Here is a 16,554-nt window from a genome sequence, read left to right as displayed (position 1 = left end):
TGCCAGGCTGGATCAGCCGTGTGTTGGCACACGATGGGTCCCGGGGCAGTGACAACCTGGCCTGGTGGTGACAGCCCTGTCCCAGTTGCCTTTGGGCTCCTGCTTACAATGCTCTCAATGTCTTTACAAACCTCATCTTCCTCTTCAGCTCCTGCAGCTGTTGAGGTCTTTAGGAGCTCTCCAGGCGAAGTTTAATCAGAAGTCAGACTTCACCTTGTGTTTGTGCCTGTCCTAAGTGGAAATACTGGGGTGCTAAGGGAGGCAGAAAGGAAGGAGATGATGGTTGCTGGAGTTCTTGGTCATGGTTGTGCTGATTAGTGACTAATTAATGAGTAACCAGCCTTCCCTTTCTCCTCCTGGCTCAGATATTTATTCCCAAATACTCCGCAGTCCGAAGGAAGTGCTCAGTAACTCCACTTCTTCTTTCCCCACGATGGTTTGGGCTGCTGTCATTTTGTTTCAGCATTTTATGGAGGCAGACCCTTCCACCTTGATTTTACCAGCTCTAACAGCAGAAGGAGGGGTGGTTGCATTTGTAGAGAAGTGCTCCACTCTTTTGTAGGCCTGGTTCCCATGTCCCGGTGCCGACACGAGCCGAGCCGATGACAGTCCTTGAGCCTGAGCGACGCTATGGAGAGCTGCTCCTGAGTGAAAATATGCAGCTCTCTGAAAGCCACACCATGACTGGTGCTCTCCTGCCAGTTGCCTTGACTTCCTCACCCTCCCCAGGCCCGCAGAACAAGAACTTCTTTATCCTTCTCCAGCCTGGCTGTCGTTGCCCCTGTGAAATCGGGTCTCCCCCATCTCCGGGGCAGCAAAGCTGCACTCAGGCCCCTGAAGAAAGGAGATCAATTTGCTCGCAACCTCCTGGACCACAGTAGATTTTCTGCTTCATTAAGCAGGATTTTTGATGTTTTATGTCGCTAATTATTTGACTCCAGATCGCTCGGAAACAATTCCTTTGAATGGGAGCACGACCGCTTTGGCCAGCTGCCAGTTTGGAAGCACAGCCTTGCTGGGAAGCACTGGTTGTACCAGCCTGGTCCAATTCCTCCAGTAGTCAGGGACTTAGTGCAGGCTCCAAAATTGTCTTTGAGCTGAGACTGTAGCAAATGTTATGGGTGAAATGCAGATCCTACACTGAGTAACTTCACTGTGCTGTGGGGGGATTTGGTTTGAGTGGGGTAAGATTTTCATTAATGTAGTTTATGCTTCAGAGAAACAGTAAATTTTAAATGGATCTCATCCGTATGGACAGTAGTCTTCCCTCTCCAATCATTGAAAGGATGTTAGAACAGCCCTGGACATTGGTTCTGTTTGAAAATAGCACAGAAAAGAATCAGAGAATCATCAGTGGCTTGGGTTGGAAGGGGCTTTACAGCTCATCCAGTCCCACCCCCTGCCATGGGCAGGGACACTTGGCACTAGCCCAGATTGTTCCAACCTGGCTTGGCATTCTAAAAGCTGGTAACAGTAGTTGTTCCATCTCTGTAGCAGTTTTTATACCCAGACAGAACTGTGGAAATCTTATTTAGCTCTATGATGGTGTAGTGGGTTTTTGAGATTATTGTCAGTGTTGCAAGTGCAAGGTCACAGTTTAGTCTGATTTGCTTTTAATAAATTTGCTCTGGGGATGTGCTGATAGATCAGATCAGGTGATGACAAGGCCTTTGGGCTCTCATTGTCTCTTGCTCAGCTACAACCCCACAACCTCCCAGTTAACAGTGGTCAAAGGGGGACAGGAAAGTCATAACCAATAAAGATTTGGCTCATGATATACTTGTTGGGTTTTGACCTGGCAAAACCATCTTGGGAGAAGGAAAGTTGCTTGTCAAAATGCCCTTCTGCAGATTTTTCTTCCCAAAGTGCTGAAACTGGGGCTGGTTGCTGCCTTGGGGGGGACAAAAAAAGGGTCTGAGCTGGCTCTGCCTCTCTTGTAGCTGCTGAGGATGGAAAGGAGTGTGTGGGCTTTGGAGATGGAAATCTGAATTGATTTTGCACATTGATGGAAATACTCTGTTTTATACATACATAAATAAATGTATGTATTTTTTTGCCCCTGTTAGTTGGGCAGGGTTGGCCTGACCGTGAGGGAGCAGGTTCTGCAAAATTCCTGTGAGATTTCTCTCAGCTTTATGATGTGAGAAATGGGAGGAGGAGGGAATGTGAGAGGTTTTGAAAACCAGTTGCTGAAATTAAAGATATTATTCGGGTGTATATGATGCAACATGCCTAATATAGCAAAATAAAACCAGGTTTTATCAAACAGATAGTATTTAAGGGAGTATTTGTCCTTTTTTGATATTAACCCCCCCCACCTGCATCACTAAGAGTGTAAGACACCAGCCTCAAACCTGTCTGGAATAAAAGGTCAGTTGAAAGACCTACAAATAAATACCAAACAACTTTATTTAGGAGCCAAGGCCTTTAATCAATCAGTGGTGAGTGTTCAGAGCCGGGAGCACAGACCTGTGTTTGTGGTCAGGGGATGTTTTAGAGCTAAAATGCCAAAGCTCTAAAGGAAGAACTAATTTCACCTGTGCTTTCCATCAGGGGGGGACTTTGTGCCTCCATCCTCCTGTCCTTGATTTGTTAAAGAGCTCAGGAACCTTTGCAGGGATCGAAGTGTAATCCTGCTTTCAGGAGATGTTCCACGTGCCCAGGCTCATATTCATGATAATCATGGCCTTTTTTTCCTCTGTATCATATTGTTCTGTGATCAGTGCCCTGAATACCCTCTCATTTCTCCCATTCCCTTTTCTTTGGTCCTGAAATCCAGGAAAACTCGTCCCCATGTACATGCAGAGGTGGTTTTATCTCTAGAACATGAAATGCATGGAATTAGACCCTGAAGTTCCACTCACTGCCTGCTCTGGCTCAGAAGGGTTTGGGATTAAAAATAACTGTCTTTCTGACAATCCACTTGAAGGAATTATTAAAGGCTTGAAGGAATATTAAAGGACTGAAGGAATATTAAAGGACATCATGAGGAAAGGTGGTGGGGAGGGAGCAGGATTTACGTGCTGGGCCGAGGAGAATTCCTTTTGTTTGAATTTCTTCTGAGAGGAAGTGTCTGTGGAAGTGGTGCAAGAGGCTGATGGAGTGGGATTAATGGTGGGAATTCTGGCAGTTTTCTTACAGAAATTCTTGGATGGAGCAGGAGGCAGTGGGGCAAGGGGAGCTGCACAGGGGGACAGGTCAAGTTGGAGCTGCAGTTTTACCCACCCAAAGCTCAGTGGCTGATTTTTGGCAGAGGAGAGGGCTCTGGGCTCAACATCCAGAAGAATATTTACTCTGCCACTTGTCAGTGGTGGGATTGAAGTTGGTCAGGCTGTTTTCTGTTGCTATCACAGAACTATTAATATTTGAATCATGGAATTGTTAAGGTTGAAAAGACCTTTAAGATCACCAAGTCCAGCTGTTCCCGAGCACCACCACGTTCACCATTAACCACGTCCTCAGGTGCCACATCCACGTGGTTTTGAGCACTTCCAGGGGTGGGGACTCCACCTGTTCCAGGGCTGGACAACCCTTTTGGTGAAGAAATTTTCCTGCTGTCCAGCCTGACCCTCCCCTGGCACAGCTGGAGGCCGTTCCCTCTCCTCCTGTCCCTTGTTCCCTGGGAGCAGAGCCCGACCCCCCCCGGCTCCCCCCTCCTGTCAGGGGGTTGCAGAGCCAGAAGGTCCCCCTTGAGCCTCCTTTGCTCCAGGCTGAGCCCCCCCAGCTCCCTCAGCTGCTCCTGCTGCTCCAGCCCCTTCCCCAGCTCCCTTCCCTTCCCTGGACACCCTCCAGCCCCTCCATGTCCTTCTTGTCCTGAGGGGCCCAAACCAACACCAGGGTTGGAGGTGCAGTGGTACAAAAATAGACATTTACAGTGCTGGGGTTGGGCAGCTTCGTCCCTCAGTGGTTAAATTTTTTTAAAAAAAGTCTCTTCTCGATGTAAACAAGACTAATAAAAAAATCTTCCATTAATTCTGAGATTAGGGGGATATGCAGGAATGGTCAAGGACGTTTTCCAAATACAGCTCGAGTGTATCCAGAATAATTTAAAGCAGATGTACATAATAACGGGACAGATTCAGGTCACATGGAGAGAGGGAAGTTGTTAGATAAAACTCTGCAGTTATGTAATTGAAGATCAAAATCCAAAATGGTCTCATTTATTTCTGCCCTTCCATAGGTGCCTGCTCTCTGCACAGAACTATTCTATTTTTTTCTTGGCTAATTTAAGAGTTATTCATTTTTTTAAGATGATTCAGTCTCATATTCAGGCAAATTCAGGGATGGTGCCACTTAGGGAACTCTTACCCATTTCTTCTTGTTAGGCACTCACTGAAATAGATTTCAGATGTTTTGGAAGTCAAAGTACGACCATTAAACCCAAAATATTCTCTGGAGTACAGACTCATTGTTAGTGTCTCCCAGGGGCACTGCCCTCCATCATTTATCTGGAATTAGATGATGGTGCCTATCAAACCAGTCACAGCATTACCAAATAAATCACAAAGAAATTTCATTTGCTTGTAAGCAATTGCAGCTGAAACGTGTGGCAGCTTTCATGCAGGAATTGAAAGGAGGGAAGAGAAACACTGTTTGAAAATTATCACGTACAAAAACACCGTACATTTTGAATGGTTTCTTGAAAAGAGCCACCCTAATAACTGTTGTGAAACGTTGTGTTTGATTTTCAAGGAACGCTCTGAACATTTGGGAGCACTCATGAACTCCATCCTGCTGCCTCTGACGCTGGCAGAGGTGTTAAGAGCTGACCCCTTCCAAAATCCGAAGGGTGTTTGTGGGTAAGACGTGTGCAAGAGCTGCCAGGCTCCGTAAAATTGCTCCTAAATGGCCTAAATCAGGTAAATTCCAGGGTGAATTGCAGAGCTCTGCTGATGGGTTTAAAGTGGGTTGAATTTTTTTGAAGGGAGGAAGGATGCAGGGGTAGAAATTGCTTGACAGGCTCAGGTTGTGATGTTTCTAATTTGCATTTTTTGCGGTTCAGTTTTTTAAAAAAAAAAAAAAAAAGTCATTAACTTAAAAGGATGGCAGAGGTAGCTGGCAGGTGTGGGGGTGTGCACTGCTGGGATCTGCTGCAGCTGTTTAAAATAAAGGGAAAAAAAAGGTGGATGTGTGAGCCTTGGGTATCTTCACTCTTTTTGAAGTGTCTAAATAGTTGAATGTTGGATTTAATTATTAGTAGCAATTAGTTAAGTGTAATATTTGAAAGTGAAACATTTGAGATGTTTGTTATCCTGCAGTGTCAGGCAGGTGAGGAGCTCTCGGGCAGGTTGGTGGGGGAGATGCTCTGTCTCCTCCTGCATCCCACGTTCTCCTTCACCCCACGGAGCTCCAGTGACCTCATTGCTGATCCAGCCCCGCTCCCAGCCCTCTCCCAGCCGATCCATGGATCAATCAGTCAATCCCCAGCAGCTTTTCTGTCCCCCAGCCTGCCCTGCCTTTGGCTCCACGTGCTCTCCTTGGCAAAACAACCTCCCGGCGTCCCCGACCCCCCATCTGATTAACCTTCTGCTGCTCTCCCTGCCCGTCCCACCTCTTGGGGCATCTGTTCCAGTGCAATTCAATCCAGAAACAAAATAAACAGTTGGGAAAGAGTCATGGTGGAGAGGTGGAAAAATCCCATATTCTTGTTTCTTTTAGTTTTGTCCGTCATGGAATGGTTTGGGTTGGAAGGGACCTTGAAGCCCATCCAGTGCCACCCCCTGCCATGGGCAGGGACACCTTCCTCTAGCCCAGGTTGCTCCAATCCCTGTCCAACCTGGCCTTGGACACTTCCAGGGATGGGACAACCCCAACAGAACACAACTCACCTTGTCTATAATCACCTTTAAAACCCACTTCCATCGGTGTCCCCTTTGCACCCACTGTTACATTTACTGACCCCCCACAAAAAATGCCTTTTTTAAACGTTACTAAAAATGATTCCCCCATAATTTAATAGGGAAACTTCTCCCCACTTGGAATTGGCTGTGTTTAATTGGAAGGCCAAGTGCTCCAAGCCTGGAGTCAGCATTTCAGGTACTGAAGTCAGAGATTTACGAGCTGTTGGCCACCGGTCCAAGGACTTTCATCACAGATCCAGCCTGTGCAGAGCACAAACACATTGCAGGGAATTGCTTATTTCTAATGACATAAATAAAAATCCATGAACAGCTCCAAGACAGATTAGTCTCCAAAGCCTGCAGCCTGCTTAGAAGCAGAGGTAATTTGTCCAAGGAGTACAGGGATTATTTATTATTTTTTGGTAAGAAAAATGTAAGCAACCAGCCCTCCTTTGCACTGCAAAAGCAAAAGAATGCAAAAATAAGACATTCGGAGTCTTTCTTAGTGAGCTGTACAGAAATGAAAGGTATCCTCTAAAGAGTGAAAGATAATAATAAAAGATTGTATGAAATATGCAACTGAATTTTAGGTAGTTGATAAAAATGATGTTAAAGGATACTGCTCTTAATCCTTAATCTTTGGAAAAAGCAGGTAACTGCAGGATTATATGGCAGAAATAAATAAAAGCTCTCAAAGAGACGTGAAACAGGGTGTCCTTTTAGAATAAAATACTGCCTGTGTTTAGGTTATTTGGCATTTTTATCTCCCAGAGCATTAGAACACTGGGAACAGGAGCTGAGAGCCTGCAGATGTAACACTGCTCCGTGCCTGGAGTGATCCAGAGCGGGACACACAGAAGGGAAAATCAGGAGGGCAAGAGCTTCCCATTCCCAGCACAGAGCCAGGGAAGGGAGGGAATTCCAAACCAGCCCCTCAGGCTCCTGTGCCTGTGCCCAGTGCTCCCTTAGGAGAAGTCTCATCTTCGTGGTGATGGAAAAGCAATGGAAAATCCAACATAAATGAGGCTTAATTGCTCTGACTGAAGATCCCTTCTGTGATTGCCCTCGGAGCCAGGCTGGTTCCTGGTGGGTGCCAGGCTGGGTCACTGCTGTGCCCGTTCCATGGGCATTTCCCTGCAGAGTCTTCTCCCTAAATCCTCTCCCTGACGGCCCAACTGGGCTCCATCAGCCTCTGGTGGGTGAACCCCAGCTCTGCTTTCCTGAGCTACAGACCAAAGCACTCCAGAACCATTTGTGTTAATCCCAAGTTCCATCGTGGAAACCAAAGAATTGCCCCTTTTTTTTTTTCCCCCCTCCTATAGAAGAATTGTTTCCCTTGTTTTCACTAAGAACTGAACTCAGCCTTCCCTGCCACGGTGAAGTTGCTGAGTAGGAGTTACCACGAGTTAGGGATGTGTTCAAGACTTGTCTGCTCTGAAGCACTTGGAAGACCTGGACAGGCAAATGCAGCCGACTTGGAAATGGGATGTGGCACTTCCGTGGCTGTGGAATGTTGGGAGAGAGTCCCTGAGCACAATTCCATGAGGCACAAACGACAGGAGCAGCTAAGGAATGCTGTCAGCTGCCATGAAAGCCCAAGTTCTGTGGTCTGATGGCCACAGGGAGCTGACAGAGACCTGGCTGGGTGGGTGGGTGGGTGGGTTTGAGTCATCTCCCAGCACAGCAGGACATCAGCTCCCAAGAACCCTTTTCCTCCCGTAGTTTTATGTGTGTTTATATAAAATTATAAGCTTTGTGCTGAACATAAAGGGACAGCAAGTTACACAGAACTCTTAAAAACCCTCGTGCACGTGCAATGAGTCAGGGAGGGTTTTTTATTCTTCTTTAAAATTCCTGGCACTGGGCTTTTAGTGCTTTTAGTGTTACTGACTGTTGATGCAGAGGCCCATGAGCTGGTGCAGCAAGTGCAGGAGCTCCAGACCATGGTGAGCATGTTGGATGCACTGCTGGATTTGGGGTTTGCACGTGCCCAGCTGGGCAGGGTGTTACTGGTTGTGGATGTACCAGAGGTTGCTTGCTGGAGTTGGCTGGGGGGTGTGTGTTTGAGCTGCTGTAGCTGGTTACAGCTGTGGTGTCAGAGCAGCTAAAAATACCTCAGGCCAGTTCAGTTATCAGCTCTGTGCTCAGATTTCCCTGGTGAGGCTGCAGGAACTGAGTGTGCTGAGGTGAGTGTAAAATGTGGCTGCGGCACCGACTGGATGGCACACGTGGGAGGGGAGAAAAAACAACTTCTAGCCTTTCCTTGAACTTAGGAAGAGAGTATTAGGTCTTACTGTCAGCCCTGAAAGGCAACTTACAGCTTCTTTCCATAATACCCATTCAAGGCACCTCAGAGCTGTGCTGTCTCTTCTTTGACACTCAGTTAAACAACTGCACGTGTTTTTTAAGACCTAAGGAGGGAATAATCCAGTACAGTGGAGCTTTGCTTATGTTCAAAGTGATCTGTACTTTGAAAGCCAGGTTATAATAAAATAATTGATAGTTCTACATGGAATGTGGAGCTCTCAGAGCTCAAGCTGTTGATACCCTGAGCCATGAGCAGCATCTCACAGGTCGTGAGCGTGGAGTGAGGGGACAAGGGGGAATGGCCTTAAGCTGAAGGAGGACAGGTTTAGATGGGATATTGGGAAGGAATTCTTGGCTGTGAGGGTGGGGAGACCCTGGCACAGGTTGCCCAGAGAAGCTGTGGCTGCCCCTGGATCCCTGGAAGTGTCCAAGGCTGGGTTGGACGGGGCTTGGAGCAACCTGGGCTGGTGGAAGGTGTCCCTGCCCATGGCAGGGGAGTGGGAATGGATGGTCTTTCCAACCCAGACCTTTCCATGATTCTCTGAATTGCAATCACAGAATGGTTTGGGTTGAAGGGACCTCAGAGATGTTGTGGTTCCACCCCCCTGCCATGAGGACTCTTATCAAAGCAGACAGTTATTATCCTCTGTATCTTCCATAGTCCAATGCAGTGACCTGGATAAGCTTGGAATTTTCTTTATTTTGCAGGTGAAAGCCAGTTTTGTGCCTGGTGGGGATTTCTTAGGGGTAGTAAAAAAAAAGAAAAAGAGGGGTTTAAGGACAAGTTTAAACTCAACCTCCAAGGAGTGAGTTTGGAGGAGTAGTTCCCAACACTGAGCTGAAGGAAACTGGCTGTGCCCAGTGCCCTACAGCTGCCCCAGCATCACCTGGGCACTCCCAAATCCTCCCAGGTGGGCAGTGCAGAGGTAGATCCAGCTGTTCCTTTCTACCCAGATGTATAACCAGCACTGTTTGAGTATTATTAATACTCTGGTCCTGAAGGCAGAACAAGGAATGCGCAATAAACTTGTAATGATTCAGAACCTCCATATCCTGGGTACAGCTATTCAGGGTAAAGTCTAAAAGTCTTCCTTTTGCAAGGAAAAAAAAAAAATAACCTTGGAAACAAAAGTCCCTCTAATTTTCATTTTACGTAAGTGCCTCTGTTCTGGCTTGGGCTCCCAGAGACAGTAAATGCCCCCAGACTGACTGTGGGTGGTCAGCAGTTCAGCAAATTGGGCCATCCATCTAAATTTGTCTCTCTTAAATCTATGGGATTCACGTCACCGTTGGTTCCAGCAGTACAGTGGGGATTCAATAACTTAAAGGGAGGCTCCTGTGATCCTCCTGTATCATCCATTTTCATAACAGTGAAGCCACCGTGGAAGGACTGTTCCAGATGCTCGGCTCCCAGAGCTGGTGCTGGAGGAACACAGCCCGTGGTTGCACGGGAGACGCTCTGGGGTTTTTAATTTGCAGCAGTGAGACACCAGAAAATCGCTGTAACCTTGCGTGAGCTGCACACTGTGGGAGTAAATGGGAATTTCTGGAAGCAACTGGCTTAAATTTCCTGAGGTTTTGTACATATCCCACGTTCTGTGATCTGTGGGTTTCAGTTACAGTTATCAAAAAGCAATATTTTATGTAAGGTAACATCCTTTTACTGGAGCTGCAGCCCAAACCAGGACAGAGCTGGGAAATGGAGACGGGCTCTTTTCCAGATTGTACATTATCAGATGAATAATTAACTGTAGACTAATTGCAAATCCTAATTAGTCTCCTACAACTGCACTAAGCACAGTATTGCTTCAGTGTAACGTGGCAAGAGCTTGACCTTCAGGTTTGACCCTGCTGCTGGTGTGATGTGAACTTGACTTTCAGAACCCAACTTCTGTGTGATAATGCAAGTTAAAAACCTCCACGGACTTTTGTTATAAAATTAAATGGATGCAGAAGTGCCAGTATCCATGCCTGGCCTTCTCCTGGTGTGCATTGCTAGCTGGGAGCTTTTCTGTGCCACTTTTCCTTCAGGTGGTGGGAAAAAATCAGGAAAAATTATCTGGAGTGTTGGTTTTGGTCTATTTTATAGACTTGATGGGGAATTGGCAGGTGGACTTGGAGTTGTGGCCCACAGGGTGAGTGCAGAAGGTGGGTTGGAGTCTGGAGAGGTTTGATTTCTATATAACCATGAGCAAGTTTGGGGACAGCAGGTGACAGCAGAAGGTGCACATGGATTTTTTTGTCCTGATCTTTCCTCTTAACCACTCAGAAGCAAAGGTTGGCTGCTCTGCAGCTCATGGAATCCGTTCCAAACAGCACCTGTAGCCTTGGCTTCTCTGTGAGTAACTTGTAGGCAGTTCCTGTGTGAGGGAGGAGAACAAGTGCTCTCCTTTCTCCAGACATTCCCGTTCTCCCGTGGCTGTGCTGTGGGACAGCAGGATGCTGGGCTTTGCTTCCATGGGAGACAATAACAAACAATGAGAGGAGGAACTCCAGCTAACCATTGGAAAAAACACATATTGACAATGAATGACCAGCACAGAATGGTAAAACAGGCCTGAACAACATGAATAACCTGAAAACCCGGATGCGTTGGCAAAACCCCTGAGCAGCAGCCAAGGTAAACAATTCCTGTCTGAATCTGGTTTTTCTTCCCGTTTAGGTGACGCTGAGCAGGAGCTGGGACCCCCTCCATCCGTAGATGAGGCAGCAAACACACTCATGACTCGCCTGGGCTTCCTCCTCGGAGAGAAAGTCACGGAGGTTCAGCCAGGGCCCCAGTACAGCATGGAGGTGCAGGATGAGAACCAGGTATGGCCCCCCTGAGCCCTGCTGGCGTGGATTGGGATCTGTCTGGAGCAGGGGAGAGGGTGGGTGTTGTCTGACTCCAAGTGTCTGCCAGTGGTGCTGAGGGAGAGGCTGTGTCCCCTCGTCCCGCGGTGACTCAGGGATCAGCTGCTGCCGAGTGGAAAAGCTGCTGTTGTTTTTCTGTTACTGCAAATATAGGAGTGGGCAGCATTTCTAATCAGATTACAGTGACCAAAATAAGCTGTTCTTGCCTCTGTCTTTGCTGTTTCAGAAGTGCTTTAACATAAAGGCTGCCGAGCCCTGCACGAGGAGGGATGTGGTAATAGCCTGATTTTACAGATAGTCACACTTCTTGCTCGTGTTTGCCCAACAAGGTGATTTCATGCTTGAAAACAGATAGAGAAGGCAAATCATAAAATCTTTATTGTGATGGAGCTTGTTACATCCCCCCTGGCTGGCTGGAAAGCAAAAATCCTCCGGGCTGTGATATAGATTTTGTGGAAACTGCCTGAGCCTGAATTTCTCCCTCCTTCTCCTCAAGCCTGGACGATTTACAGTGTTGGTGGGATGAGAATGAAACTAGGAGACATTTCCATCCCCATTTTTTTTTAAGTGACAGGTGGATAGTCCCAATATGTAGCAGAAGAGGATGAAACTCAGCAACCACTTGTAATTCTCTCTCGTTTTAAGAGTCATCGTGTGGCTCTGCACAGGTCACTGAGATATTCAACACAGGTGTAGTTCAGAGGACCTGAATTCCTTAAAAAAAGAGTTGGTGAAAAGTAGCAGCCAGGAAGAGCCTGTCCTCATCACAGGAAGGACATGGAGCTGTTGGAGCAACTGCAGAGGAGGCCACTGAGGTCCCAGAGGGCTGGAGCCCCTCTGGAGAGCTGGGGGGGTTCACCTGGAGAAGAGAAGGCTTCAGAAAGTCCTGAGAGCCCCTTCCAGTGCCTGAAGGGGCTCCAGGAGAGCTGGAGAGGGACTTGAGACAAGTGATGGAGGGACAAGACAAGGGGGAATGGCTTCCCACTGCCAGAGGGGAGGGTTAGATGGGATATTGGGAAGGAATCCTTCCCTGGGAGGGTGGGGAAGCCCTGGCACAGGGTGCCCAGAGAAGCTGTGGCTGCCCCTGGATCCCTGAAATGTCCAAGGTCAGGTTGGGTTGACTGACACAAAAGGTTTTTGATCTCCTGGGCTAAAGTTTGCTTGAGAGCCAAGAAATGTAGTTTTGTCAAGTTTTTGTCTTTAACACACACATTTTAACACTTTCATTCAATTTTTTAATGCAAGTTGTGATGGATTTGAAATGGACTTTACTATACATTGGGCCAGAAAATGTCCTTTTAACAGACACCTATTTGAACTGAATACTTCAAAGCCAAGCAGAGCTTTCTACTATAAATGGTTCCTTTTGTTGTTGCCTTTTGACAAAAATTAAATTCCCATCTTTTCTCTGAAGCCCAAGATGTCTTTGGAGAATAAATAAAAGAAAAAATCTAAAGAGAAACAGCAGAGAGTTGTCCTCTAAAATAGATTGGTATCTTGGGCTGTGTGCTAATTTTTGCATGAAAAAGTTTTCCAGGGCCTTTGAATGCTATTCATGTGCTGGAGAAGATAAAGAGAGGCTGGTTCCTCAATTACCAAGTTAATTTTTCCCTTTCTTTGTGAACGGCTCCTGCTGTCAGCACTTGCCCAGAATCGTGGAATGCTCAAGGTTGGAAGTGACCTCAGGAGAAATCCCATCCCATGGGCAGGCAGGGCTGGGTGCAGGGAGGGACCCTGGTGCTCAGGGCGTGTCCAGGCAGGGGTGGAAGATCTCCAGGGGTGGAGAATCCATGGGCTCTTGGGGCAGCCTGTCCCAGGGTCAGCCACTTCAACTGGGAAGAACTTTTCTGACAGAAAATATCCTCGGTCAAACCTGTGACTGTCACTCCTTGTCCTTTCCCTTTTCCCTTCTGAGAGGAGCGTGGTTGTGTGTTCTCTCCCAACCCCTGCAGGCAGTGGAAGGCTGCAGCTATCCCTAAATCCAGTGGAGTTGTCCCTTCTCCAGGCTGAAGGAACCTTCTCCATCAGCCTCTCCTCCTGCTCCTCCTCCTCCCCTCTTCTTCTTCCTCCTCCTCCTCCTCCTCCTCTCCATCAGTGTCTCTTCCTCCTCTCCATCAATCTTGCCTCTTCCTCCCCTCCATCATCTTCTCCTGTACCTCAGCCCTACCCATCCCACATTTTTGGGGCCCTCCTCTGACTCTGCCATCTCCCACTGGCTGTCCCAGGACACAAACCCTGCCCAAGCTAAAGTTGCTTCTGAACGGCTGCAAATCTTGGGAAAACCTCTCCCAACTCTCCTTCCCAAAGTGAATTTCTTCCACTACCCTATGTCAAATCATGTTGAAAATCACACAGTGAGACATCTGTGGGATTTGCAAAGATTAATTCTCCTATTACTCACTGATTAATTAAAATCTGATCGAGACTTTGACCAGTAGTTTGCACTTGAATTTAAAACCGAGAACAACTGGGTGGGTTTTAATGTGTTAATTTGCATGGGCTGGGAAAAGAAAATGATTGTGGAGCAAAAACTGCTGCTTGTTATTCCAGCCATGCTTTGCCTTCTCAGGCAATAATTGTTTGCCATCTCACCAGTGCTTGAGCTGAAGGGAAGGGAAGGGATGGAGATGTTTGCTCTGCAACAGCCCCAGTCTGTTCATCTCTTATGTTGTTTTTCCTCCAGTTGCCTTACTTTGAATATGTCCAAGGATATATTCTCTAATCCAGATTGCAGTTATATGGTATGTTTTCTGTGCTGTCTCTCAATGGTGATTTCCTTATTGAGAGATCCCAAATGCTGAAGATTAAATTCTTTCTCTCCCACTTTTTGGGAAACTGTTTCTAACTGCACTGGCTGCCAGAGCAGCACAGAGGACACCAAAAAGCTCTGGCAGAACAGTGTAATTTTTCAAAGCTTAGTGAAAATGTGACAGATGAAACAGCAGCAATAATAATACAGAATGTTCTGTCAATGGAAATTTATATTTAAAACTCGCACAGAGGAACATTTTTCTATATCAATACAAAAATAAAACATGTCAATCAATGCCAAGTGATATACCATGTTATTTTATTATTTCCAGTTGCAAGGAGCTTGTTCTTCAGGAGCTGCATTGATAACACTGCAAATAAAGGAACTTATATCACTTCTGGCATTTCATGAAACAATAGTGTTATCAGCTGGAGGGAAGATGAGTGTACCATCCTTGCACTGAATTTTAATTTGCTTTAAAGTGCAGTGTTTTCTGTGATTTAAAGTTAGTGGATGTTATTTTGTACTGAGATAAGTTTCAGTGGGGATTTGTTTAAAATGACAGTTAAAACAAAGACACAGAAAAGCTTCACCCTAAGGAATTTATAACAGTCATAATGCTTCATGTTCTGGAAGGTCCCACATGTGAGCTGATGGAACTTTTAGAGGCTGTAGTTTGAGGCTGGAAGGCACCTCTGGAGATCATCTAATCCAGCCTTCCTGCTTGAGGCAGGCTCAGCTCAGGTTGGCTTGGATTATTCCCCACCTGGAATACCAAGCACAGTTCTGGTGCCCCAACATAAAAAGGACATGGAACTTGGGAGCAATTCCAGAGGAGGCCACAAAGTTGATAAGGGGAACTGAAGCCAGGCTGGAAAAATGGGGCTGTTCAGTCTGGAGAAGAGAAGGTTGTGTGGAGACCTCACAGCACCTTCCAGTGTCTGAAGGGGCTACAGGGAAGCCAGAGAGGGACTCTTCATGAGGAACTGGAGTGATAGGACAAGGGGGAATGGCTTCAAACTGAAAGAGAGTAGGTTTAGATGGGATATTGGGAGGAATTCCTCCCTGGGAGGGTGGGGAGGCCCTGGCACAAGTTACCCAGAGCAGCTGTGGCTGCTGCATCCCTGGGAGTGTCCAAGGCCAGGTTGGACAGGGCTTGGAACAACCTGGGCTGGTGGAAGGTGTCCCTGCCCAGGGCAGGGGAGTGGCACTGGATGGGCTTTAAGGTCCCTTCCAACCCAAACCATTCTGTGATTCTGTGATTCTCTTATAAAAAACATTTGGGTTTTGGTTATCTCTGTATCTCCTGTGTCAGATGCTCCAGTCCTTCAGGCAGCCCTGAGGTCCAGTCCAGTGTCCTCTTGTACTGGGGAGCCCAGGCCTGGGTGCAGCTTCCAAGTGTGGTCCCAGCAGAGCTGAGCAAGGAGAAGCATCACCCCCTTCCCCTGCCAGCATCTCTTTTCCCAACACAGCCCAGGGTGCCCTTGGCCTTCCTTCTCCAAACCTCCCACATTATATTGCCTTAAGCTTGTTGTAGTTCATTGGACTATCAGTGCATTCAAGAAAATATTGGGAAAAGCTGATTTAATAGCTCAGGTGCTGAGGGAGGCTCATCAGCTGTGATACATCAGAAGGGAGTCCCACTGTGCTGGGTAGCTCAGTGAAAGCATCTGTGTGGCCCAGAGCAGCGAGCCAAAAAGAGCCCTGTGTCAGGTGAGATTAAGAATAATAATGAACCCCAGCAATTCTAAAGGGAAAAAAACACTGCAGTATTTGCATTGAATACTGACACACGAGTAGCTTTTAATTTGGCCACTAGAATGAACAGAGATAATGTTGCAGAATTAAAAGCAGATTTAGAAAAATCAGGAGGGTGTTCAGACATCTGAGGAGATTGCAGTGTGAGGAGATGGAGAAGGTTTGTGGGGAGAGAAGGCTCGTGATGGGTGATGTAACAAATGTGTGAAAGCAGAACATGCAGGGAGCCAGAATTCCCAGAGCACTCAGCTTGCCTGCAGCTGCTGGAAGGAAAAGGAAGGGTGTTGGTAGGTGCCAAGAACGTGAAAGAATGGAAAATAACAATAGCTGGGATCCAGCAGTGGCTCTGCAGATGGGGTGGGGAGGGCAGAGCACTGGTTTGCCTCTCCCGAGGGGTTGGAGGGGTGATGGTGTGTTGGCAGCCATCCTGTTCTGGGGGGGTTTTAGAATCACAGGATTGTTAAGCCTGGAAAAGACCTCCAAGATGATCAAGTCCAACCTTTGACTGAATCCCACCATGCCACTAGACCATGTCACAGAGTGCCACATCTGCTTGTTGTTTGAACGATTCCAAGGGTGGAATTGTTCCTGCACTGAGCAGCCCCTTCCAGTGCCTGACCACTCCTTCAGTGATGGAGTTTTCCCTAATATCCAACCTGACCCTCCCCTGGCTCAGCTTGAGGCCGTTTCCCCTTATCCTGTCCCTCATTCCCTGGGAGAAGAGGCCAACCCCGATGGATACCAGGGGGAGATTATAAATTCTCCTGGAAACCCCCACCCGGTTCGTTTTCCGCCGCGTTGGGATCTCTGCGTTGATACCCAACCCCTCGGGCAGAGCTGTGACATTGGCACTGCCTCCCTGCCCTGCTGATGTGCTGATCCATGTTTGGGATATTCTGTAATCGAGTTGGCATCGATTCCCCTCTCCCTGGGCCGAGGGGCTGCCCCGTCCCCCACTGCCAGGGATGCTCCGTGTTGCCTCCGGCACTGGGCTGGTCACACTCTGAGTGAGGATTTTTACAACTCCTGTTGGATAAAGTGGGA

The 16,554-nt window shown here is 47.3% G+C and overlaps 1 protein-coding gene across 12 annotated transcripts in view; it reads left to right on the top strand.

The window, feature by feature from the left end:
• Positions 1–16,554, top strand: part of TANC2 (tetratricopeptide repeat, ankyrin repeat and coiled-coil containing 2) — a 238,360-nt gene that overhangs the window by 122,973 nt on the left and 98,833 nt on the right. For all 12 annotated transcript variants that reach the window (XM_064636755.1, XM_064636760.1, XM_064636753.1 and 9 more), the window contains one exon: positions 10,810–10,958. In XM_064636755.1, coding sequence (XP_064492825.1) covers positions 10,810–10,958 — 149 coding nt within the window. The remainder of the gene's footprint in view (positions 1–10,809; positions 10,959–16,554) is intronic.

The sequence above is a fragment of the Pseudopipra pipra genome, chromosome 26, assembly GCF_036250125.1.
Source record: "Pseudopipra pipra isolate bDixPip1 chromosome 26, bDixPip1.hap1, whole genome shotgun sequence".
In the NCBI taxonomy this organism is placed as follows: domain Eukaryota; kingdom Metazoa; phylum Chordata; class Aves; order Passeriformes; family Pipridae; genus Pseudopipra; species Pseudopipra pipra.
Note: the sequence above shows the minus strand (reverse complement) of the source record. Positions and strands in the feature narration are given on the sequence as shown.